This window comes from Apus apus, chromosome 1 (assembly GCF_020740795.1).
Source record: "Apus apus isolate bApuApu2 chromosome 1, bApuApu2.pri.cur, whole genome shotgun sequence".
In the NCBI taxonomy this organism is placed as follows: Eukaryota; Metazoa; Chordata; class Aves; order Apodiformes; family Apodidae; genus Apus; species Apus apus.
Window position 1 is genome coordinate 176,625,604 of NC_067282.1, and position 27,684 is coordinate 176,653,287.

Genomic DNA, 27,684 nt, shown 5'->3' on the forward strand with positions numbered 1-27,684 from the left:
TTCCTTTCCCAGATTCATCTTCCAAAACTGGTGTAGCAGAGACTTTATTGCTATTAAACCAGGAAGATGAAGATTCCTCTTTCCATGGGAGTGTTTTAGGCGCAAGGATTCAGCACTACATCCCTTTTTCTAGGATTTCCTCTTGGTTCCATGAATCTTCCATTCTTTTGTGCCTAGTCAGGCTTGAGAAGTGGGCTCATGCAAACTGCATGAAGTTCAACAAGGCCAATTGTAAGGTTCTGCACCTGTATTGGGGCAATCCCAAGCAAAAATACAGGCTGGGTGGAGGAGGGATCGAAAACAGTCCAGAGGACAAGGACTTAGGGGTGATGAGAGGCTCAACATAAGCTGACAATGTGCACTTGCAGCCCAGAAAGCCAGCTGTGTCCTGGGCTGTATCAAAAGAAGCATGGCCAGCAGGTCAAGGGAGGTGATTCTCCCCCTTAACTTGACTCTTGTGAAACCCCACCTAGAGTACTGTGTCCAGTTCTGGAGCTCCCAACATAAGAAGAACATGGAACTCATGGACAAAGTTCAGAGGAGGGCTACAAAGATGATCCGAGGGCTGGAGCACCTCTCCTACAAAGACAGGCTGGAAGAGTTGGGGTTGTTCAGCCTGGAGAAGAGAAGACTCTGGGAGGACCTCATAGGAGCCTTCCAGTATCTGAAGGAGGCCTAGTTGAAAGCTGGGGAGGGACTTTTTTCCAAAGGCTTGTAGTAGAAGGATAAGGGGTGATGGATCAAATCTGGAAGAGGGGAGATTTAGGTTAGACCTTATGAAGAACATTTTCACTGTGACGGTGGTGAGACACCGGAACAGATTTCCTGGGGAAGTGGTGGATGCCCCATCCCTGGAAGTGTTCAAGGCCAGGTTGGATGGGGCTCTGAGCAACCTGATCTATTGGGAGGTGTCCCTACCAATGCAGGGGGGTTGGAACTAGATGGTCTTTAAGGTCCCTCCAACACAAACCATTCTATGATTCTATGATATTTTTCTAGACACATAATTTCAGCAGGAACGCATTTTCCATTCTGCCTTACCAATAAGTTGGTGAACAGGAAATTATTTTAGGGAACCAGAAATGTATGTTTAAACCTTATCAGGCTGAAAATCGCACTGTCCCCATTTTCTTGCATCAACTGGGCAACTACTCAATTGAAAATGGCATTATACTGGACCCTGTTTATTTTCCTGCTTTGCTAGGTCCCAGCACTTTCCTGCTTCTCACACAGTATAAACATCCTTGGATGTTTACCACAGGGTTCTGGATCCCTAAATCACAATTTTGGATTCTGCTCAGGGAATTGGTACCTGAAGTCCTTTGCACAGCTAGCCTTGATTTCCTGTGTCTCCACAGCTCCTGGTCAATGATCTCTGGCCTTGATCAACACTTTTGCACATTCTAAAGATCTAACTGTTAAAAACAAAAGTGTACTAATCAAATAATTATACAGTAGTTATGAATAATGCAGGTGATTGCTTAGAATTTGAAATTCAGACTCATGCTAGAGGTTATATTGCAATTCCTTTCCAGCCCCCTGTGATTACTGTAATAGCCCTTCTGTTATCTTTCAGCACTCAAAAACTGATAGATGTGAATTTTGTTACTGCATCATCTGGTTGAGAGTATGATTCTGCAAGTGCCAGACAAACTTCTTGGCATGCATGGAAGGAGGCAAAACACACAATCTCTTTAGTTCTGCTGGAATTAACTCACTGTCCACATTGCTTGCAACTGCTTATTCAGTATTGTTGGAGAAAGTGAGTAATTGTGCTTTACTTTGTGTTGTAATTAAAGCATTGAAATATGTCTGACCTTTGCACCAGACATTGAGGTATTACACTAGGTTCCATCTTAGCAATATTCCCTTTATTAAAAAAACCCCTCTATTTATAACTTCTCATCTGTAGAAAAAGCACTTTGCCATTCTTCTTAAAAACAAGTCCATCATAGTTCCTTCCTGAAGTTACACATTATTTCTCAATTTTTCTTCACTCTGACCAGCCTTGTTGAGGATCCTTATCTGTCAGCCGTTTTCCACAACCCTGGCAACAGGTGAGCAGGAGGGCCATTTAGTGTCCTAATAGAGAATCCAGACTGACTGGAATGCTACAAATGAAAAAAAACAAACCAACACAGCTTTTTGGCAGGAGCCTATATACCTGCTTTGCAACAAATCTCAACTCAAAGTAACTTGATGAAAGTTGTAGAAGTAACAGCAGAGCTCAGTACTGTATGGGTAAATACTATTTATGAAAGCTGCACAAAATTTACAACAGCAATGGAAAAAAGGCATTATTTAGAGAATGGTTTACAAGTTGTGGAAGATAATTCTGCCACCATAATTCAAGGACATGAATTAAGCAAACTAGTTTCAGGCTTTGGGCGAAGTGGGACTCTCAGTCACTACTGTCAGTAATGTCCGTGAGAGCAGAAATGTACCCAAAGAATGAGGTCAGCACTGATAAATAATAATGCTTTTACTGAAAGAGGTTAAAAAGTTATCCTTTCAGACGTAATCTCCTTAGGGATTAGAAAGAGGCATGTAGTAAATTACATAGTTAGTGGTACTGTTTTATGGTAAGTACCTGGGACACGCCTACTTAACGTGTCACAGGGGGCCGGTACCCATTGTTTTTTCTCTGGCTTTTAATGCCTGTGGCTAATTACTTCTGAAGGATGCGCTTAGGAAAGTATTGTTCCATAATATTGCATAGCAGTAATGCTAGTAGTTCAATGTATCCAACGTTTTAAGGCTATCTGTTGTCATGTAGCTTTCATTCTTACTAAAGTAACATCCCCTTCCTTTAAATGCACAACTTACTCATCTTGGAAGTGAACATAGTTTCATGGTGTCACGGTTTAACGCTGGGCTGGCAATTAAATAAATGACAGATTGCTCTCTGATTACCTCCCTCCTTCCCCTTATAGGGAAGGGAGAAGAAAGAAAGGAGAGAGACTTACAGGTTGGAAACCAAACTAGAGAGCTTTAATGAAACAATAGTGATGAAAAGAAAAATGATGAAATATATACAAATATATACAAAACCACTATCATGCACTCCCAAAATAATGCTCACATCACCACCAAGGCTGCAGGGCAGGCCCTGGAAAAGTCCTGGACTCGACTACTGGAGTCAGTGGCAGATGGGAGCTGGGTGCAGGAACACATGGATTCAGGAACACACGGATCAGGATCAAAGGCAGATTAATAAACAGAATCCTCACAGGATACTGGCCATGGACGAAGAGAGCTTGATCCTTGTGAACTCTCAAATTTATACTGTGTATGAAGCATGTGGGATAGAATACTTAGTTTGGTCAATTTTTGTCATGTGTCTGGTCCGCTCCTCCCCAAAGGAGAGTTGCAAGTGTGACTCCTTTACTCCCTTCCAGTTTCAGAGTGTAAGATCTTTTTCAGAACCAAGCAATGGCCTTGCTTCTGCGTACCCTTCCCCAGCAGTAGCTATAAATATCAAGCATTGTCAGTCTTAGAAGCAGACACTGACTGAAAAACATGCTGTTAATTTCAGCAAGTGCAGCTACTTAAAAGAGACTTAACTGAAAAGTAAAATCACTGAAAAGAAAATTGGTTCTATTCTGGCTCAAATCTGGACACATGAAAAGTGAAAGACATCCCCATTGTTTGTACGTAGGGGAGCAGTGTTTAGCTATTGCATTTGAGGCTGCTGTAGTTCCACAAAACCTCTTGAGTAACTTTCTAACTATGTAAAGTTGGGGTGAATCCTTAGTCCTGCTACAAAGAACCTTGTATGTTAAGACAACTACTGAATTAGCGGTATGATTGTTTAAGAAACCAGAAGTCTAGGAAGTTGTAGCAGTGCAGCAGCAAAAAGATGTACATAGTTTTAGTCCAGTAAAATTGACTTACAGTGAAGTAATTTATCTACCACGTTCTGGAAATAAGCGATGTTTTAGTACTGGAAAATATGAATCTGCCTTACAGTAAATGCATCTGTGCTACAGAAAAAAATCATTTAATAGTACTGATGTATAACTCTGGCTAATCTATATGAAATAATCAATTTGCTAGCATTACTTTGAAAAGGAGTTCTCATTATATGTCATGCTACTGGTACATATTTACATTACTTAATACATCTCCTTCAGTGTATTCTCTATCACTAGGACTATTTCAATGCTATACTATGTTAACCTTAGAATACCTTAGAATGTATTACTAAGTGAATGTATATAAAAAATATATTAAGATATAAATGTTTCTACCATCTTCTTGATAACTGAATCTTTTACTGCACGCTCTACTCCTTTCCACCCTACAGCTGTTTTTTACATTTTAATGTTTAAAAATAAACAGAATCACATCAGCACTAAGAAAATATTTTTTTCCTTTAAAATCCGCTAGAGACAGCCAACCACGTGAAAATTTACTTGTCTTAATTAATTTTTTTTCATTACTTGACAAGTGCAGTAGCAATACTCTGCTCGTTCTTCAGATCTACAGAATCTGACAGAGGAAACAGGCAAACCTGGATTTCTTAAATCAAAAGCAGACAGCAGTGTTTTCCACTTGATCTTTTCTTAAATAGGAACTTTTTATAACTTCTTTATGCATTCCAAAGTAAAAGAGTGCAAACCTATTATCTTCACAACTTGTATTTAATAAGTAATATCTGTCATGAGATGAAACAGTTGCTGTTTTTTAGAAGTTGGTGGGAGACTTTTAACACTAAAATACACACATTTCTGCTTCAGCATATATTCCTTGCCTGGCTTGGCAAAAAACATCCGCAATGCACTGCAATGTGTGCAGGTTTTGGAAGACAAAGATGATTTAGTCTAGCAAAAATTTGGTTAAGGAGAAATCTAATACCAGCCTGTAAGTACTTTAAGGGCAGCTACAGAGTTGATGGAACCAAACTCTTCTCAGTGGTGGCAGGTCATCTTCTAGGGGACAATGGCCACTGTGGGAGGTTCTGAAGGCTTATTTGGAAGTAATTTTTAATCAAAAGCACTGCAACAGGCTACCTTTAGAGATGGAATTCCCGTACTTGAAGGATTTCAAGACTCTGCTGGACAAAGCCACGTCTGATCTATCTAGTGATGGTGGTAGTCCCACTTCAGTAGGCAGTTACATTCTGGAGGAAGACCTCAAGATGTCCCTTCCAACCAATATTTCTATGATAGAGTGACTCTATTCTTAAGGTACTCAGGCTAGCATAGCCAGTATTATTGCCACAGGAGAGATTGCGGGTGAGATTTGCCTAAATCCTAGCTTTCAAAATATCTCCTTGGACAACAAAGTGACATGAAATTAAAAGACATATAGATGTGGTGCTTAGGGATATTGTTTAGTGGAGGACTTGGCAGTGCTAGGTTAACAGTTGGACTTGATGATCTGAAAGGTCTTTCCCAACCAAAACAATTCTGTGATTCTATAAAATGAATCCAGCTAAGCATATAGAAAAAAATGCTTACCTGATTTATGTCTTGTATAGTCTCAGTAAATTCAGATTGATGACTTGATAGTACCATGGATTTAAAGTATCAGATGGCAAAGGAAGGATGAAGGGATTATTATTTGGATACTGTTGGAATTTTGTGAATTGCAATTACAAACTACGCAATATCTCATCTTCCAAGACATTTCAAAAATAATACACTGAGGAAACTACATGAAAATATTTTAGACAGTTAAATTGTTCCACAGTCCTAACACAACGACAGGGTAAAGCCTATGCTAAATGGGTCTTGGGCCATCTCAGTATACACTCAAACAGTACTCTGTACCTACGTGTAGGCACTGAACTGAAGATTTGATTCCCTTTGAATGTGATGGGAGGTGACACACTCAGCTCACACTTAATCCATAGTTTGAGGAAAGTGGTTATTCCCCTCTATTCAGCACTCATTATACCACATCTGGAATACTGCCTTCAGACAGGGAAGGTGTTGATGAGCTTGCGTGAGCTCAATGTAGGGCCATGAAGATGATCAGAGGGCTGGAAGATGTAACATGGTGGAGGAGCCTGAATGAGCTGGGCTTGTGCACTGCACTTCCGGGGTGCAACAATAAAGGGTGTGGTAAAATAACAGTAAACCCAGGAATATAGATAGTGAGGAAATCTTAGGTCCATTCCAGTGCTGGGAATCCCACTTTTGCATGGTACCAGATAGACATCAGATGCATCTTTCCCCTGCATAATGTACAGAAGCCATCTGTGGAGGGGTTCCTCCTCCCTCCTATGCTGTGGAGCCTTTTACTTTGTGTATCAAGCAACCATATAACTTCTCATAGGCTGGGCCATCATCTCTGTCATAACATTCAGCAATGCCAGCACAGGCTTTAAGTACTAGGCTTGGTAGAGCAGATATGTCCTTTTCAAGTCCACTAACTCCTCAAATACAAAATTTTCTATATAGCTCCCAGTACAGGTTGTTCAGCCTGCAGGAGAGACAGCTTCAAGGGGCCTAACAGTGTAATCTGGTACCTATGGAGGGGGGCTGGCAAGAGGTCTGAGCCAGAGTTTTACTGGGGTCATGGCAGAAGAATGAAAGAAAGTGGTCAGAATCAGGGAAGAGTCTGGTGGCACATAAGGAAAGCTTTCTTGCAATGGAAATAATTGTTTGCAACTGGTTACTTGGGGAGGTTTTGGAGTCTAAGCTGTTGGAAGTTTTCAAGACCTGACTGGACAAGCCCTAAGTAAAATGGTCTGAATTCAGTGTTGTCTCTACCTTGAGCAGCTATGTGATTCTGTAATTCTAAGCAGATGCCTAAATTTAAGACTTAATCTGTGAGCTGAATCCCTGCCTACTAGCTAACCAACAAACTATCAGTCCACACTGAGAAAATTAGCAGCAGTTAATTAAAGTGTTCCTCCCACACTGCTGAAAGTAAATAACTTTGGAAAAGAATTTAGCTTGGACAGTTATAGCTTGGAATGAAGCAAAGCTGGGCAGCAGGAGAAGGTCACTGTTGGAGTAAAAGAACAGCTAAAAGTATTTAAACATTATCATCTGTCATCCTGTTTTTCTTTTCTCAGTGAGTTATATTCCCAAAGTGGATACAATTTCAATATAACATTGTCCTGAATGTCTGCTAGCGTGGATGAAAAAGATGGAAAGGGCAAAATTATAAAGTTATGAAACCATTAATAGATATTGAACTGATAATTTGCCAGATGGAGTAGAGTCTGACATCATTAGGATGATTTGTACAAGGAGGGCCACCTCCCTTTCTATAAATATGGCAAAGGCTACTTGTTGCGCAGTGTGCTTGCCCTTTAACTGTGTCCACATGCTGGGTCTGATACCCATCAGCATGTCTGCTGCCCAGATGCTGTGTGCTGTGCACATATGTAGGCCTAGGAAGAGTTGCATGTTCCCAGAGATCCTGTTGAACTATTCTAGTTGTAGATAATAAAGCAAGCTTACCTGAAGTTTATATCTACCCATACATCATGCATCGTGAAAATAATACAAATACATGTTTCTGCTACTATATTCTGGTTAGTCTTCCAGAAGTATCCCAGAAGTGACTTGTGTATTCTGGTCTTCTTACATGTAATTCCTTGATAAACTTTCAGATCATTAAATGTAAATATATTTTTATCTCCCATGCATGATCCTGGGCTTAGTTTCCTATTCAGTATGTTCTTGTTCCAACTCTTTTAGTCCAGCTCTGCCTAGATGTACGTGTTTACTCTGTATCTTGCTAGAAGAATAAAGATCCCACCTGGCTTTTTGTTAACTCATGGAGCGAGGATGGTCAAGGTAAATGATTTTGGAGCACAGACCTGAAATGTTTGTCTCCACTGAAGGCAGAACTGGAAATCAGTCAGCCTTCTCTACAGCACAGGGTTTGTCATCAGCAGAACCTCATCAGAGGTTCCTTAGCTGTGGCCAATTCAGGTACTTTTCTGCTTCTGAGTGAAGGGAGAGTGACGGTAAAAGCAAAGGCATTTGTTCCCTTGAAGTCTTGCCATGCTGTTTCTCACTGATCAAGATAAATTCCAAACTGGGAGGAAAATTAAAGGGAACAGCCTCAGGCATCCACGTTTCCTACAAATAGGCTTTCTTTTAGGAAAAAATGATCAGGTGTATTAGATTAAGTTGTTGTGATTCACGCTCTTTACCACTGTTGTGGATTCAGGCAGCTGCAGCAGTGTTCAGCCAAGTCTGGATTATGGGTAATTATAGTTTCTGGTGGTGGCAAAATTTCCTGAGATTGTTTATCTTGTCTGTTGTCTGTTCTAATAGTCTTACCCTCATTTGAAGGATTAATATCAGTCCCATGGTGGGGTGGAAGGGGGAAAGAGGGAGAGAAAAGAGATTGTGCTGTTTTTATAAACTGTTGTACTCTACCTCAGCATCTTGTTTATGAATTTTAACCTTCCCTTGTTGATACATGAAAACATTTAGTGCTAAAGAGATAGCAGTCTGTTTGTGAGACTCCTGAGCTGGTTTTATAACACAGTCTTGATAAAAATTATTAATCATTCTAGGTGCAGTATTAAGTCCTATGCATGTAGCATGGACATACTTTTAACCTTATCAGTTTCCTCTTCACAAAGAATTCAAATTATCAGTCTACTAGTTATGACCAAAAGGATAGGGGTGCTCTAGCTTCAAACAAGATTGCATACAAATATGTGTTATCCTTCATATTAAATGAATTAATTTTATTAAATCTTGCTTTTGTGATTAAGAGGGCAGACTGAGGGACAGCAAATTAAAGTAAATTGAAAATTTTATTCTTATCTGCCACTAACAGTATGCAAAAGTCATACTGGAAGGCTGAAGAACAAAGAAATTCTTATACTCATAATACAACTTACTCCACAAAAATAAGATACTCCACTGAAAAATGACCTGCCAGCCTTTAGCACTATAGTGGAACAGAGACCCTTGGAAGTAATTTAAGTGTAGATACCTTCATCTGGATTTCCCACTGAATTTTCTCTTATTTTTCTATTAAATTCTCAGTAGACTCACAGTCATATAAAAAGTAACTTATTTCACACTTGTTATTTTTCATTTTGCTGAGAAAAAAACTCTAAGTCTTGACCCTGCCTTGAAATAAACCCATTATTTTTAGGGCAGTTCAGTTTTTTTTTTTTTGTTGAGAATCAGGTGACTCCAAAAAAGAGGGGGAAAAAAAAAAAGTTATGGAAAAATGCATTTCTTTGTCTCTGCTGTATTTAGGATGTGGTCATTGCCCCAGGAGCCTAGAGAATTGCAGTTATGATGTGCCTGAGCTCAGGGGCCCAACTTTCCGTCTACGTATAAACATTCCTCCTGTTTCAGCTGAAGCACTGCTGGATTGCATTAAAAAAATACTTGCAAGAACTCTCCTGAGTAAGATCATTTAAGCAGGATTTCAGCCACAGCTATTTACAAGTTCAGGTCTTGACTGAAGTAATTGAATTACGCTGAGCCTCTGAAGTTTGCCTTTTATTTATATATTTCCCCCAATTGTGTGGCTTGCTCTGCCATTGGCTGCAGTCCCTGCAGCCTACCCGGGGGCTCTGCAGTTACATAAGGCTCTGCTGGGAGCCTATATAAAGCCTTTCTCCGTGCTAGCAAGAGACAGAATTTTATCAAGATCCAGGTCCCACTGCTCACAAGCAGGAGGAGAATTGCTTGAAGATATACTGAAACCTGAACCTGGGCTGGTTTGTCTGCTAGCCAGTACTTCGCAGCTGTCAATCTGAATTGCAACTAGCAGCTACTGTAAGTAGCTTCTGTGCACTATGAAGAATTTTTCATTTCCTATGCAGGATAACACACATCAGACCGAGAGTCCTCCTCACAGATTCCTGAGTTTGAGAAATCAGTCAGATCCTGTTGGAAGAGCAGAAAGAGATGAGCAATTAGCTCAAGTAGAAATTGCTGTACTGGGGGTCATATTTCTGACAGCATCTGTGGGCAATTTTATTCTCATACTGGTGCTGTGGCGGAGAAGAAAGAAGCTCTCTAGGATGTATGTATTCATGCTTCACCTCAGCATCGCTGACTTAGTGGTAGCCTTCTTTCAAGTGCTGCCTCAACTCATATGGGATATTACAGATGTTTTCATAGGGCCAGATTTCTTGTGCAGAATTATCAAGTATCTGCAATTGCTGGGCATGTTTGCCTCTACTTATATGATAGTGGTCATGACAGTGGACAGATATCAAGCAGTTTGCTACCCTATGGTCACTTTCCAAAAGAAGAGAGCTCTCTGGAACATCCCCATTTGCACGAGCTGGTCTGTATCACTGATTCTTAGCTTACCACAGGTATTTATCTTTTCTAAGGCTGAAATATCTCCAGGTATATTTGAATGTTGGGGTGAATTTGTTCAGCCATGGGGCCCAAGGGCATATGTGACTTGGATTTTTGTAGTTATATTCTTCATTCCCTCAGTCATCCTTCTCACATGCCAGGTTAAGATTTGCAAAATAATCAAAAGAAATATGTATGTGAAAAAACAGAATGTGTACGAAGTAACAGATCAGAAGCAAGTCCTGCCATCTCGAGCAAGCAGTGTGAACTGTATTTCAAAGGCTATGATCAAGACTGTAAAAATGACAGTGGTGACAGTTGTTGCATATGTTCTTTGTTGGTCACCTTTCTTCATTGCACAGCTGTGGTCTGTGTGGTTCCCCAGTGTCCTGACAGAAGGTAAGATACTCTCCATCCTCATTCATAACTTCATAGCAGGTTGGCACGTTGCTATATTGCTTTATATTTGCCCTTTGCTTTTGTGTAAAAGTTATATGTCATCGTTTGAGTATGCTTAAAAATAAAAACCTGGATTGATTATCTACTATACTAGGTACAGAGTACTTCATGTGTTCTGTGATCAAAACATCATATAAATGTGTGGTGTGTGTATGTTTTGAGTACTTAATTATTTTAAAGGTTAATAAACAGCACAAGGAAAAGTATAGTCTGCTCTGGCAAAGGTTCAGACTTTTAGAGGCTTTAGATATTATAGCAGAAGTATTTTGAGTTCCTGGGGCGAAAATGAACAATTAACTACTCAAAGTAATAAAATAAAGACTTCTTATATACTGTATAGAACAGTGATGTTATAAGACATCTGATTAATTTTATTTTACTATTGAAATCTTCTTGATGAAATCTCTGTAGAAGACTATGAAACAATTAAATGTTGTGAAACAGCTGTTAATAAAGCAAAAAAAAGCAAGCCTGAGAGAGATAACATAGAACAATATGTTGTAAACTATTACTATTGCCTCTTTGTGAAAGGCTGACTCTATATGTGACTTTATTAGTGCACCTATTCTAAACTCAAAGACGCAAACCAAAGGAAAAAAAAAATAGCTTTGCTGAAAAAAAAATTCTAATTTTTTTTTAAGACTTATTTATGTTAGTGTAAATTTGAGCCTTATTGTATGTGTATATATATCTCAATATCTGTATTCATATCTGTATAGCAGAGGTTAGCAATTGCTTTTAAATTTAATGCAGCTACAGCAAAAAAAGAGCTATTTGGAAATGTTTAACTCTGAAAGGCATACAATACAGCGTGCTTCATGCCTTCAGCAATTACAAATTGCAAGAAATAGATGAAAATTTTGCTGCTATTAGATTAATGTGTGAGCAGGTACACTAGCAAGCAGCAGACTATGGAAATGTTACTTATTTGTAGAATCATTTTAATGACTCTGTTACTGCTTTAACTCTAGGTTCAGCATTCACCATTATCATGCTCCTCGGCAATTTAAATAGTTGCACCAACCCATGGATTTACATGTATTTTTGTGGCCACATTCCATATTGCACAAAGAAGCGTTTGGAGAACAGCTCAGCTCAAGAGGAATCAGTGATCACGGGGAGCATTCATCTTGTAGATAGAGACCCTGAGGAAAACAGTACCTCTGCATAAATGTTGAATGCTTCTTGGTGTTTTCGTACATTTGCTATGTTCGCAAGATGTATTGATATTTTACCACCATCCCTTGCTTTCTGGATAAGTAAGCTGGAAAATTGTCTTTTGTTGTATAAATATATTTCTCTTCAGTTTTGTAGGATACACAGGAAGCTTCTGTGTTGTGCAAGTCTGACTCAGTACTTTCATCACCACTGTGTTATGAGAATGAATTCTTGTAAATACTGACAAAGATACATAAAAGTATCTTGGATATTATGTGTCCCAAAGTACTTTATCTTCTGTGATTCTGGTCCAACAAATGGAAAAATAATTTAAAAGGAATCTGACATAACTAGACCTGAATGTGTGTTCAAACTGAATTATGAATTGTTTGTAATTCTTGTGGGGTTGGGAGACAGTTCGACAAATCTTGAAAAGGCAGAAGAAAGTCAGAAATATCAATTTCTAGCTATCATAAATACCTTTTTAAAATTAACTCCTTATATACTTTTATAAAATGCCTTGCAGCTTAATATAATTAAAAAAAACCCAAAAAACTCAGTGTCCTTGTGACACTGAACACCTACTTCAGCAGTTTCAAAGGCTGCTGTGGATTGCAGAAGGTCAGCAGCACAGTAGCAGTCCAGGTTTGTGGCTTCACACAATAATGTTTGATCTTTCATGCATTCCCTGATGTTCAAGCAGTTAACCACATACACACACATATACTTGCTTTAAATACAAAATAGTGCTAGGAATTACAATTTCCTTTGGTAGTCAGACTGTTTTTTTTCTGGCATGCAATTTATTACCAGAGTGTGCTTAGAACCATTTCAGGTTTAATTTCAATTATTTCCCCTTTGTGGTAAAAATAAATCTGCAGATCTCTATCTCAAAATGTCATTTGCTTGTTAGCTTGTGGGTGTTTTGTGCAGGTAGCCATTTATTCCCTTTTCAGTGTCTGCAATATAATCAGAGGAGTATGGAAGGAATATCAGCAAGGCTCTTTCAGGTGAGAATAAAGTTGCATTCACAGAGATTCTTGGTGGTATTTGCATATCATCTGCCTACATTATACTACATTTCATCAATGCTGTTCACATTTCATTTTCATGAGTGTTAGCAATCTCAGATTTCAATGGAAAAGCTCTAAAAGTGGGTTTTTTGAATAGTCTAAAATGTACTCGAAATACTGATTTAAACTAACTACTGGTTGAATTATGATAAGTGCTGCTGTAATGAATAATTGTGCTTCAGGTTAATATGACTGAATATAATTGGTATAGTTCATAGGGGTATCAACTAATATTGACATTCTTTATGATGGGAAAAGCTGGTGTCTCAGTTCATCTGGAAAGAATGGTTCTCCAGCAAGCAGGAAGAGGAGGAAGGTGGATGAATATAGTACCAGAGTCACACAACAATGGGAAGAGTCCGTATGAAGTCTCTTATTATAATTGTAATGGATACTTTTTTCTTGCTGGTTTGGTTTTTTTCCCCCTCTCTGTTTAATTAGTAGTTGTTAATTTTACCCCACACCATGTCCCCAGTTAGAGCAATTCTATATCTCAAATGACAGTGTCCCTATCTGGAGTACAAACATCCAAGATACAGTCCATAGTATTGACAGGATATTTGCTGCCTTCAGCCACTGACTTTTTAAGACTTTCAGTCAAATTAGCTTTCAATTAGTTTTTCCCTTATGACTTCATCCAATGGTTAATGGTGGTTTTGTTTGGGTTTTTTTCCTACTTCCTTTGATTGCAGTTAGTTATGTGATAAAATATGCAGAATTGAAGGGAACTGTAAATAGAAATGCTTCAACCTTTGTCATTGTAATACTGGGTTTGCAGCAAAACACACTCAAAGCCTCAAAAGGAATAGGTTTGTAAGGAAAACAGGCATTCAAATAGTGTAAATAGTCATAGATCCTGAACTAAAGTTGTGGTACTGCTCAGAGATCACAGTGGAGCTGTGCCATTTCACACCACCTCATCTGGCCTCTGATATTTAAAAAGTGTAACTTCTACTACTTACATTTCTGCATTTCTCATATATTTGTTACTGGATCTAAAAATATTTTGGTAGAGCACGATGTCTCAAATCGCAGTATCTGAATGTGTTCTATAAAAGTCTGAGAGCAATATTGACTGTCTGTATTTCAGATATTTTGGTCATGTAATGAATGAAATACCAGAACTTCTTAAGTTCAGTAATGAATGCTCACTGTCTGTAATGTTCAAAACAATGATATTTTTGTCTCTCAAATTCTTTCTAATGTTTTAGTTTTATTTCCCCTGAGATCAGTCCTGCTGTTAAGAAGATAATTAAAGCTTGCTGCACTGCAGTGTCAATCTACAGGTTATGGAGACTAGTTTCAGTCTGTCTGGAAGTATTTGAATGCAGGTATTATTGCTTTATTTGCCAGCAAAGCGGATTGGGCTGCAATATCCAGATGTAAGTCGTTACCCTGCATGGTCTGCCCTGCCTGCCCCATGGATAGCACTGACTCCTGACAAACAAACTCAATTAATTTTGAGAATTCTCTTTATTTTTAATAAGATGTCCTATACAGGACTTTTCTTATTTCTTAAAGAAAACTACATTTAAAAATTAATGACATTTTTCTCTTTGTAAATTTGGCCATCAGTTTTCTTGGGAATTGTTATCTGAATATTGTGTCCCTGTTTTCCTCTCTATTTTGATTCTTAAGGTGGACTTTATCTTTTCACATTCACTGTTACTTAGATTTCCCGTAGGCATTACAATGTCTCATTAAGAGTGTGAGGCTTCTCTGTTGTCAGACCAGCATGTTTAATCCATATGAGAGAATCGGCATCTCGAATGTATAAGTCACTGGAGGCAATGTGGAAGCATGTGCAAATGAAAAAATCCAATTATCAGATTAAAGCCTTCCTCATAAATTCTTAGATTCTGTTCTCTCACACCAATAATTTCTGAGCAAAATAAAATACATAGCATACAAGTTCACACTCTTGAAGTGAATGGCTATGTTGTTGATACTGGTGCTGCAGTACAGTGTCTGGTTATCTGGGTCGGGTTTTTTTCACTTTCCAGGGTTTTGTTACCACTTGGAGAAAGGCACAGTTTAGTAAAAGGCATTAGATAATTTCTTAAAAATCACTTATTTACATTTTGCAGTACAGATAAGAAGAACCAAAGACAGTGTAATCTATTCATCCTGTATAGATTTATTACAGAAAAAAAGCCAACAACCAACCTAGTAGAATGAAAGGAAAATCCTAGCATTTGTTACAGTATATTTTTATAATTCTGTTTTTGTACAGGAACATGGCTGTGTTTTCATAGCCAGTCCCAGTTTAGATCCTTGTAAATGATGAGTACTGAAGCCAGAGGTGTCAGGTGTTAATACTTCTCTTTAATCTTAAAATGAAATGATGCTGACAAATTGTAAAGATGGTGCCAAACTAAATGTCCTGCCAGTTTCACTCTGATTACTTCATTCTGACAATGGTAACAGGTTATCAGGTCAAATGAACTGCTCTGTGTTGCCTGGGGAAGACTGGCAGTGTAATGTGGAGACCCAAGCTGGGACTGGCAGTTTTATTATGTGAAGCAGACATGGTATGCAGACATGGCTGTATTGTCTAGATCCCAAACACATGGCTGAGATAAAAGTATCCCAAGAGCTTGTGAATGTTAGTTATTCTTGGCTGAAGACTATCATGAACATACAAAGCCAAAGCAAGATAATCCAGCTACCCAGTTTTTCCAGTCTAAACTGGTTTGGGTTGGATTCCTAAAATAAACAAACAAACAAACAAACCCCAAACAAACCAAAACAAGCAAACCACTTTTGTTGTCTTCACAAGGCAGAGATTCAGCCCTAAATGCTCTGGGTATGGATAGGAAGCATTCATGATTGTGAACCAGAGTATTCACACATGCAGCAAACAGGATTGCAAAGGAAACAATTCAAATGGGAACCATATTACAGTAAGATAGTCACAAATAGACAAGTTATTACTCTGTTAGCTGATTCCTATAGATTTGAATTGAAAGGAAATCACACTGTTAGAAAATCAGAAATAAAACCTGATGTAATGTATGCTACCACAAAACAAACAAGCTCAAATTGCCATCCCAAAACCTACTCCTTCAGTCCTATGTGTGCCAACCCCAGGCCTCTCTATGCTCTGATGGTCTCAGGTAGAGCCTCATGATCTGCAATACAGTTCTCAAACTCTACCTGCCCAAATCTCTTCCAGAGGTACCCCAGGTTGTCTTCATTTTGCCTTTCTGAAACAGGAGGATAGAAGGTGTTTTGTTTTTTTCTTGCGCTTATATGATGCTCCTGCTATTGCCACTGGAGGACTTTCTGGGAGTTGTCTCATTAAGAAGACAAATTCTGGGCATCTTTACAAGCCCTCTGTAAAATTTCCATTACTCTGACTTTTGCTTTTTCAGTAACTAAAGAAAGAATAGGCTTTGAGTGAACCTAAGTAAGCCATACCCACTCCCTTTTGTTTCCTTTTCCTGTTGGCACAGCAGACCAAAACATATGCTTTCCGCCAATAGGTCATAGCAACTAATTTAACTAACCTGTTCTATCATCCAGCTCCATAATGAACTTTGGAGTTAATGAAACTCTAACCGAAGGCTTCTTGAATTTTGATTCAAATGTTGCCCTAAAGATACAGTGCAAACATATTCAAGAGCAATTGTATTCGTAAAATGTATTTTAATATAATGACTAACACTCTGAAAGACCTTCAGAATTGTGGGTTTATGTTTCTTGCATTCAGTTCAGTATACTTACCAAAAATTGCTTGAAATGTATACTACCCAAATTTTAGGAAAAAAATCTCCCGAATTCTGCATTAACAACACAAGAATCAGTAGGACCTTGTGAAGGAAACATTTCCATACCATCTGGGAAGGAAGTCTGAAAAAATGCTGAAAACATTTGACCTTGAAAATTTATGGAAATTATGGCTGGAGAGTTGGATACAGCAAGAGACAGACATCACCTTACATTCCAGTAACCACTTTTCAAGAGAATTGATGTAGTAACAAGTATCAAACCAGATACAAGAAATACTTTCTATTATTTTCATCATTGTTGTCATTGTCATCATCATCATCAGCATTATTTAAATGAAATCAGCATAAGACCTACAGTCTTAAAGCAAAACATAAGTGTAGTGCAGTGCAATATATGTAGACAAGTTCTGAAGCTGAAATAATATAAAAGGCATTATTTTAATCACAAATGCAACTTTTATCACATGTTGCTATTTTATTTAGCTAAAAAGATATAGATATGTTCTTTGGTTCCAAGATTTTTGTTCTCTGTATTGAATTCCATTAAGTTACCCGAAGATGGAATTTGGCACAAAAGATTAGGGTTTTTTTCCCATTTGTGTGTCTAGTTGTGTATATATTAAGCCAAAATTGTTGCTTTCAGATGCTGGTCTAGTATTCCTTAGCTTATTCTTCAGTTCAGTTATTATCTACATCACCACCTTTGAAGAGATGCTGGGAATAAATTATCTACTAGCTATCACACTGTAATGGAAATGTTTGCTCATGACTCTAAATACGTTAATAGATGTCTGGCCTCAAATGATTTAATGCTGGAGGGCTCCAGCTTTTGTCTTACTGATGGGAAAAACTGTACTTCATCATAGAGAATACAAGTCCTCTGGCAGGCACGGTCATGATGTGAACACACTGCTTATTGATACATTTAATACAAATTCCAGTTGGCTGGCACTGTGATTCATATTTCTAATCCTCTGTTGAAAAGACTGATGCAAAACCTCCTGAAATAAATCCTTATTTTCTCCTCAGCACCTGGGTATCTTGGAGTTTAATGAATTTGCTATGAAAGAAGAAATTAAAAACTCCACTGTAGCATTTAGTCTTGAATTGTGTTTCTTTTCATACAGGGGGGGTAATACTGGAGTGTATCACATTTACATGTAGACTGTATTAAAGTAATTATATGATGGAAAGTCGAACACTTAGAGCTCCAGAAGTGTCTGAATGTCAGTATACACATGGTTAATAACTGTGTTAATTACATGGAGGTGCCATAGTGCTGCTCTCGTGCTGCTCCTGCACATCCTGGATGGAGCACGCCCAGTGCATATACAGTCTTTGGGAAATTTCCCTGTCAAAGTTTCCCTGATGAGGATGTGGAAGATCAAATAGGAGCAAGATGTCATATAAAAGTTCCCTCACAGTGTACTAAAACTGCACATGCCCTAAAAATGCATACTGGATGGCTAAAGCATATTGTGCTTATTTAGATTGCTAACAGTGATGGCAACAGGTGATCAGACTTGGGCCACATGTATTATTAACAAGACTGTCTGCCAATGGACATGTGCACAAACAGGCAAAGTGATCAAGAAATATCTCAGATGATGTCCATATTGGAGGCAGTAGCACAGACATACCCTTCCTTGGCTACTTCTTGAGCTCTGTTGGTGGTGAAATGGTGCACAGAATATCCAACTGGGCATAGAATCATAGAATCATAGAATCATAGAATAATAGGGGTTGGAAGGGACCTTGAAAGATCATCTAGTCCAACCCCCCCGCCAGAGCAGGGTCACCTAGAGTACATCACACAGGAAGGCGTCCAGGCAGGTTTTGAATGTCTCCAGAGAAGGAGACTCCACAACCTCTCTGGGCAGCCTGTTCCAGTGCTCTGTCACCCTCACAGTAAAAATTTTTTTTTCTGATATTCACCTTAAACCTCCTATGCTCCAATTTGTATCCATTACTCCTTGTCCTATCACTGGTCATCACTGAAAAAAGCTTAACTCCATCTTCTTGACACTCACCCTTTACGTATTTGTAAACATTGATGAGGTCACCCCTCAGTCTCCTTTTCTCCAAACTAAAGAGACCCAGCTCCCTCAGCCTTTCCTCATAAGGGAGATGTTCCACTCCCTTAATCATCTTTGTAGCTCTGCGCTGGACTCTTTCAAGCAGTTCCCTGTCCTTCTTGAACTGAGGGGCCCAGAACTGGACACAATACTCCAGATGCGGCCTCACCAATGCAGAATAGAGGGGGAGGAGAACCTCTCTTGACCTACTAACCACACCCTTTCTAATACACCCCAGGATGCCATTGGCCTTCTTAGCCACAAGGGCACATTGCTGGCTCATGGTCATCTTCCTGTCCACCAGGACCCCCAGATCCCTTTCACCCACACTGCTCTCCAGCAGGTCAGCCCCCAACCTGTACTGGTGCATGACATTTTTCTTCCCCAAATGCAAAACTCTACACTTGCCCTTGTTGAACTTCATCAGGTTTTTCCCCGCCCAAGTCTCCAGCCTGTCTAAGTCTCTCTGAATGGCAGCACAACCTTCTGGTGTGTCAGCCACTCCTCCCAGTGAACAAAAAAAGCAAGTGATGTGCACTTTGGAAGTTGACATAATTACATAGTGCATATACATGACTGTGCATACCTACTAGGGTGACACTGGCTATTTCGGGAGCCCAGAAGGCAGAAGTGCTCTGCCCAGCACTCCCCCTACCTCCACTTCTACCTATTCCATGGGAGGAGACTAGATTTGGTTATGTGTTTATATAGACATATAAGCATCTATATCCTTTTACTCCTTTTCCCCACAATGTCACCTTAGTCTAATACTTTTAGTAGAAACTCTAATGATTCTGCAGGAGAAGGTGGTTACTTAATGGTAGAGGTTTTGTTCTGCTGAGAATGAGACAGTTAAACTCATCTTGCAGTTTAAGCAAAGACTGTCTCTAAACCACAAAGTGTTGGATTTTTTAAATTACCGGAGGACGCTATATAAATATTTTTTCAGTCACTGAAATGGAGGAACCAGACTGACTGAATACCTGACGTATTAATTCAATAGGTTTAGGTTTTCTTATAATAAAGATTATTTTCTATAAATCAAAAAAAGATGAGAGGAATATAAATGTAAAATTAGGCCAATCCTTTTGAATTTTAAGATGTGTCGAGGCTACAAGAATTAATTCATTCATGAAAGACAAGGAGTTAACTTGAGACTTTGATCGAAAGGAATACAGTGTTTTATGTGCATTATCTGTAAAATATCTGGAGGCACAAAAAGGCCAGCTTTAGAATGCTGTCAAATACTGTTGTATAAATCAATTGCCAAGGTAAGTCCATCATTTTGTAAAAAAATAAAAATAATCCATGTCAGAAATATTTGTGTTTATATGTTAAAATTTAATCTTATGATTTGATACAAATGGCATATTTTGTAATACTCTGGGGTTTTTTTTATTCTACTCTCCAAAGCTGAGATACTTGGTTTGCCTTCAGGTTAAGAAATCAATTACAAGTTTATACATGCATTTGTGTCCTGGAGGGAATGGAGACTTGATTGACATAAAAATCTCAGAACTGAACTGCATTAAAATTGTCTGTCAACCTCCTGCATCTTTAAGAAGAAGAATTTGTGCAAGCATATATTTTTTCCTAGACATTTCAGCATTTCTGTTAACACTGAAATATGCTGTGGGTATGCTATGTAGCTAGAAAATGTCACAATATCCATAGCCTTTGAAATTAATATTTTAGCATTGTATAGTTACACATTGTTGTTAAATATTGATTCACCTTGTAGTAATGAGAATGGGAAAATAGGAAGGGAAACACTTCTTGAAATTCTACTCTGAAATTGTTTTAAGCTCTGCTTCTTTAAATTCTACTCTTCACAGAATGCCCCATAGCTCTAAAAATTAATGTTAGTTTTATTAATTCAAGTTATTGCAAAATGACTTGCCCCTCTGGTGTAAAAGGTAATGCAAATGGTTTAGATGAGTGTTCATCAGCTGCAGAACCTTTTCCACTTCATTGTGCTCCCCAAGGTGTGCTGCATGCTCAGAATGCGAATGGTCACTCAGAGATGAAAAGGCTTTATGTATCATATGTGATGGAGAAGATAAATCACAAAACTATTCTGGTTTAAAAAAAAAAATTCTTACCTGAACCAAGGTTTGAAACCAAGTACATAGACACATTCAGACACACAAACAAATTCTACATTTACCATAGAGGCAGCTCAGAGGAGAAGGTACTTAAAAAGCTTCTTCATATCCAAGGCTATTTAGGCCTAGACCACTTATTACAAGACTCAAAATCCAGTAATGTGCAAACATGATTATTGCCCAATCCTACAGCATCTCTATCAACAACAAGTTTATTGCATCTGGTTTACAGTGAGGTTTGGCAAAAGGCTGCATCACATGAAAACCTGTGGTTTCCTTTGTGGTCTGTGGAGAAAATGAATCTGTTTCTCTCTGGGTAGGCATTAAAACAATATTGCCAAACACCTTAATGTGTCACATAGAGAACTATGTTTATGAGCCATTTCTGTGCTATGCAATGATTACCCAGGGGTCAGTTCTGGGACCAGTGCTGTTTAACATCTTCGTTGAACACATGGACAGTGGGATTGAGTGTATCCTCAGCAAGTTTGCTGGCAATACCAATCTGTGTGGTGTGGTTGACACCCTAGGGGGAAGGGACACCATGCAGAGGGACCTTCACCAGCTCAAGAGCTGGGCCAATGCCAACCTCATGAAGTTCAACAATGAAGGCCAAGTACAAGGTCCTGCACCTGGGTCGGCATAACCCCAGGCACAAATACAGGCTGGGAGGAGAATGGCTGGAGAGCAGTCCTGAGGAGAAGGACTTGGGGGTGGTAGTAGATGAGAAGCTCAAGATGAGCTGTCAGTGTGCACTTGCAGCCCAGAGAGCCAACTGCATCCTGGGCTGCATCAAAAGAAGAGTGGCCAGCAGGGCCAGAGAGGGGATTCTGCCCCTCTACTCTGCTCTGGTGAGGCTGCACCTCGAATACTGTGTACAGCTCTGGAGCCCTCAGCATAAGAAAGATACAGACCTGTTGGACAGGGTCCAGAGAAGGGCCATGAAGACGATTAGATGGCTGGAGCATCTCTCCTATGAAGACAGGCTGAGAGACTTGGGGCTATTCAGTCTGAGAAGAGCAGGCTCTGAGGAGATCTTATAGTGGCCTTCCAGTACCTGAAGGGGCCACAGGAAAGCTGGGGAGGGGCTTTTCACATGAGAGGGTAGTGATAGGACAAGGGGTAACAGTTTTAAACTGAAAGAGGGGAGATTTAGGTTAGACATCAGGAAGAAATTCTTCACCATGAGGGTAGTAAGGCACTGGAATGGGTTGCCCAGGGAGGTTGTGGGCCCCTTCCCTGGAGGTGTTCAAGGCCAGGCTGGATGAGGGTTTGTGCAGCCTGGTCTAGTGTGAGGTGTCCCTGCTCGTAGCAGGAAGGTTGAAACCTGATGATCTTTAAAGTCCCTTCCAACCTTAACCACTCTATGATTCTACGTGTGCTGCCAGTTGTTTGTTTGCTGTGTAGTGCAGTGTTGCTTTTGCACTCTGCCCCAATACCAGGCAAATACATTTAAGGAAGCAGACACTGTAGAAAACAGTCAGTTACTAAGCAAGCTTTCTGTAGCACATACACTACAGAACAGCAAATTGTATCAGAGAGATGAAAATATAGGTTTGAGGGTCAGTGAACAATGCCAATTTGTATGACACAACTACAGAAGCATTTGTGCTAATTTTTCTTATCCCTTGAGAACATCTACAGACTACACAATAACTATAAAAGTTTGCAGTTTGTTCCTTGGCAGATTAACAGTTCAAATTTTAAGCTGCTTTTATGATTTTTTTTTTTTTTTCCAAAATGTATGCAGCTTGAAATTGATTGCTGCTTGAACAACCTGGCACTTCTTTCTTACTAAGCCTTGTGGGGAATGTTCCTGAAGTTTGAGAGTGTTCTGTTGGAAACGAAAGTTTTAATGACTGGATCACTGCCAAGGCCAGTGTGTATCTAGTGGATGACAACAACCTGCCGCCTTTTGGGGATCCTAATCTTAGGTCTGGCTGAAGATATCAGGGTTTGAGGATTTTTTGGGATTCACAAGCATCAAGAAGAACCCTGGTGAACTGTCCTCAGGACTGCCCCAGTCCTTGGTATGCTCAACACGTTATGTGGAGGAAGGGGCAATACACATCTTACTCTTACGCAAGGGGTATGCAGCCACATCAGTGGATTTCTGGTCCTTACTGATTTGTTTGTCAGGCAGGGAGAGAATATTATATAAACCAGTTATTCTCTTTATTATCCCCTTATAATCTACACTATGAAAAAGACCTTTAGAACAGTCCTTTAAAGATGATTATATTGAGTGCTACAGAACCAGACAGAAAAAACTTATTCCTTCCATAAACTATTAACTTTATTTTTTAAGACTAACCACAACATTACCAGGCAACCAAAGACTGAAATTGTGAATCCTTTCCAGTAAGAAGGTAACCTGAAATTCTTAATATTATCCTAACATAGTTTGTTTTATTTTCACCCTCTACAGAAGCTGTTGAACAAAAAGTCTTCCAGCCTGCCGCATCCTTCAGCACCCTCAGCCCAGATACCAAAACATCACTTCCACAGAGCAGCACTGCATCGAGAACTATCACTTGCAAGTAAATGAGAGTGCATCTCTTTCTGCCTTCATCAGCTGCCCATGGTGAAATACTACTGTGAAGTTTTCCTAAATCTTCAAGTCACAATGCAGTCATGAGAGACAATGTGTATTTTAGATACCCATACTTGTGTGGTTAAAGAAAGAGACCAAGATATGTACAATCTTATAAAAAAGCAGTCTTTGAAGTGTAAGCCTGTAAAGGAATAGCTTGTTTATTGAAGAGCAGACTTTAATTACAGATGTAATTTTAAATACAAATCAGTTATACTATAATCTCACTATTACAGGTACTTGTGTTTGTCCTCCTGAATATGAAAACAATTACAATATTTCATTTGAAATGGGTAAGAAAAGAAAGAAATGAGATGAGGGGACAGGAGTGAGAGCCTTAAAAGTTTGCTTTAAATAAAGATAAGAATACAATGATAATGGAGAATGAAAATAAATGGTACCAAGAATATCAGTGACTGCACTTCCTCACAAGTCCAACATGGCTTAACAGCTTCAGATATAAACTTTCTTGTAAAACTCATTATTTTTGTATATGTCTATTTGGAAAAGCACTTTAGTGGCTTATTCTGAAAAATCTGTCATGAGGCAACAACATTAATTCTTTCATAAAGTGTTCTTAAATGGGAACTGTAGCAAGTTGTGAGAGGATACAGCTTGTATGGTTGCTTCAGTTTTAATTGTAATATCCTATCAAGCCAGCCTATATCAAAGTAACTGGGTGTTAAATGAAAGTGCCAATGTATCATGCCTATTTTCACTAAGCATGCCATACTTGCCTTATCGAATGTCAATTAAATGAACAGAGGCTTCTCACACTAATAAGGATCTAATTACACATTGAGGGCTTGTCTCTCATCTTTGTTTGAAGAAAATGAAGTGTGAAAATTAGTTTTTTCCCTGAATTTGATTATAAATGTGATAGATTGCTTTTAGTAACAGTGTAGTAGATTGTTAGCAATACTCATTCCAGTTCAACCACTGAATAGGAAGAAGGTGGCAGCTCAGACACTAGAAACAGTGGAGGTGGAGATGCTGGGCAGAGGCTGCTGGAAGCCTGGGAGCTTTCTGATTGGCAGTCACTGGAGCTGGGAAGCAGCAGGAAGGGTATTTGTTGTGGGTTGGTGGTCATCTGTGATTACTTGAGGAAAACAGGTAGGCTGGAGTAAGCATTTATGAGGCCAGAGCAGATGTCTTCCATCCTCCATACTGGGTTATTCCTCAGATTTGAGATAAGAAATGCTTAAAACTTTCCTCTAACATTGCCAGAGAAATGTGTATGAAGTATTTCAATTTATTATTGTTGGTAGCTATCATAATACAGAAATTTATGGAAGTTCCTGGAAATCCCTCATGTGACACTGTAGAGGAGAGTGTGTATGGGTTACAACTCTTGTCGATTTGGTCTGAGAGACTCAAATCCATCAGAGAATTTGGTTCAAGTTGTGTGAAAGATTTCAGCTAAAAAAATGTAAGAAAAAAATTAGGAAATGTCAAAGTGAATCTTTTTTTAATGTAAAAATTATCAATTTATGAAAAAGTAAATAGAGATTAATCTGAAAAATGAAGTAAGATTATTTGTTTTTAATTTTCTGTTTAAAAAATTAGAAGAGTCTCTGGATTGATTTCAATTTAATATTGTTGTCAATATTCTAGCTTTAAAAATATGCATTGTTGAAACAGCTCTGCCTCTGGAAGAACAGTTAGCCCAATATGCTACACAAGTACGAAGGACTGGGTATGCCACAGATTATAGAAGAATTCACTGAGATCACTGTCTGGGTAGTCACTGCTCAGCCCTTATACCAGCTCTTGAAATAGTCATAGAGATGGGTGGGGACTCAGCAAATACAGATAGCATTATAAACCCTCTTAAACCATATGTCTGTGTCAGTTTTGTGTCTCCTTTATGGTATTACAGCCAACTGAGCTGCTAAAGTATATTTCTGCTAGATACAGTGTTCTGAATGGCTATTACAACCTACATTATGTGAAAAAGAATTACAGGCTAAAACTTCTCAGCCTCAGATGCAAATGAAAATGGAGGGAATAACCAGGTAATATGATTGTTGAATCATAAATCTCTCATGGAATAATAATATGAAAAACCTCTGTGTATAAACAATGTCTTTATGCTTTGAAATAAAGACTGAAATAAAGGGTTAGAAAGGATCTCTGGAGGAGATGGAGTCCAACTCCCTGCTTAAAACAAGTCTAATTACTTGTTGTGGTTTGGGCCCAACTTGACAACAAAGAAGTGGTCTGGTGGCCGCTCACTCATCTCCTCCCTTCCTCCACCCACACACACTCTGGGATGAGGAGGACAAAGCTCATGGGTTGAGCAAAGGACAAGGAGGATTTTCACCAATGGGCAAAACAGACTCAACTTGGGGAAAAAATAATAATTTAATTTTCACAGTAATCAAAGACACACAGGACACAGACAACACAAAGAGCAGGGCTTGCACATGTTACCCCACCCCTCCCAAATTACTTTGCTCCCCGCTTCTCTCCCTCCTTCCCCCCAGCAGCACAGGGGGACAGGGGATGGATTTTAGAGTCAGTTCACAGGCTGGTGGTTCTTGCCGCACCATCCTCCTCAGGAAGAAGGATTCCTTACAGTCCTTTCCTTCTTCCCCACAAAGTCCCTCTTATGGGATAGAGTCCTCCATGAACATCTCCTTCATGAGTCCTTCCCACAAGGTCCAGAGCTGCTCCAGCCTGGGCTTCCCACAGAGTCACGGGGTCCTTTGGGAACAAACTCCCCTGGCACTGGGGTCTTCCAAAGCTGCTCAGTCAGAGTCCACTGGCAGCAAATCCACTGGCCAAAAAATCCAGGTTCACTGGCCAAGTTCACCCCTCCTTGTGCCTTCAGGGAATGTTCCACCACGTTCCTCCACGAGTGCAGGGGGACAGTTGCCATCTCACTGTGGGTTGCAGGGAAAAGTATGCTAGGACACCTTCTTCCCCTTCTTCCTCACCAACCACCACCACTGCTCTCTTTCACCAACACAGCTCTTCTCCTCCAGCACAGCTCTTCTCTCCTTCTCTGCTCAGGTGTTATATCAGTTCTTTCGTATGTTAACCACAGAGGCGCATCTATTGTCCCTCTAATGGCTCCTTGGCTGGGTTTGGGGCAGGGGGAGCTTCCCAGCTTCTTACTGGAGCCACTTCTGGGGCCTTTCCCCTGCTACCAAAAAACCCACCAAACCAGAATATTACTTCAGGTTGATCAGAGGCTTGTTCAGCAGAGAATGCTGCATAGATTATAAACTTCACCAAGTTTTTTTTTGCTCAAAGTCCTGTGTTTGTAACTAGGCAAGACTTACTGATGGAGATTTTAAGGAAGCTCATTTATTCTATTATTCACAGAAAATTTTATAAGACCATAATAGTTGTATGTTGTATTTCCTAAGCATACTTGACTTATGCCAATATACATATAGCCAAAAAGTTAGATCCTATTCTGGATTTCATCATGGGTTAATTTTTTTGCATCTGAATTAGAGTTACATGACAAATTTTTTGAATACTCCATGTTGTTCTCAGATTACAATTTCTGCTATTTCTATTTATTTGTAATTTTTGGCAATAAGGATTTTAACAGCATGGGAGGGTGAGGAGCCCCAGCTGGGAAGTTACATATGCAGTTGTGGGGAGAATGGAGGACAGATCAGAGCAGGAGCCTATCTTGAATGTTTGGAGATCATGTCCAGAGGAATCACTCTTCTATTACCTATTCAAACAGCCTACACATGGTACCTGGAGAAATATAGCTATCTAAAGCTACACTGTATTACTTCCTTCTCCCCACACACAGGAGCATATATTGATTTGAAAAGGGTCTCAGCAATATCCAAAATGACAGCGAGATGGGTAAGGGATCAGCAGGCATGCTACCCTGAGGGGTCCACATAAACCCTGAGTGGGAAAAGTTAATAATGTGTATGATAAAACTGAACTTTGGTTAGCAGGACCATCTTGTTTGAATAAGACAAAATGTTCAGTGAGAAAGGTCATGACAGGGTAGACAGATGGAATTTTTTTTTCTTTAATGTGGGGAAGACAGCATTAGAAGATTATTTATTTCTCCCTAACTGTCTGACAGGTAGGTTAGATTTGTACAAATGGAGTGAGATGGCTAATATTCTTAAGACAACCAAGTGATAGATTATTTCTTATTCTTGTCCTTGTTTCTTTGAGACAGATTTGTGAACAAAGGAAGTGTGATAAATATTTTAAATCTGTATTTCATTTAAACATTAGGTGTTAATGGGTAGGT

At 39.2% G+C, this 27,684-nt stretch overlaps 1 protein-coding gene across 1 annotated transcript; it reads left to right on the forward strand.

The window, feature by feature from the left end:
• Positions 1-9,601: 9,601 nt before the first annotated feature.
• Positions 9,602-14,627, forward strand: LOC127379989 (arg8-vasotocin receptor-like). The gene is made up of 2 exons (XM_051608323.1): positions 9,602-10,649; positions 11,681-14,627. The coding sequence occupies exons 1-2, from the start codon at positions 9,737-9,739 to the stop codon at positions 11,878-11,880; spliced, it is 1,113 nt and encodes a 370-aa protein (XP_051464283.1). The 5' UTR covers positions 9,602-9,736; the 3' UTR covers positions 11,881-14,627.
• The last annotated feature ends 13,057 nt before the right edge of the window (positions 14,628-27,684 follow it).

What these genes read in the sequence shown, in the direction of transcription:
- LOC127379989 (XM_051608323.1), top strand. Translation starts at nt 9,737, where the DNA reads ATGAAGAATTTTTCATTTCCTATGCAGGATAACACACATCAGACCGAG. An exon ending in CCCCAGTGTCCTGACAGAAG is followed by an intron (nt 10,650 to 11,680) that starts GTAAGATACTCT and finishes CTTTAACTCTAG; the next exon opens with GTTCAGCATTCACCATTATC.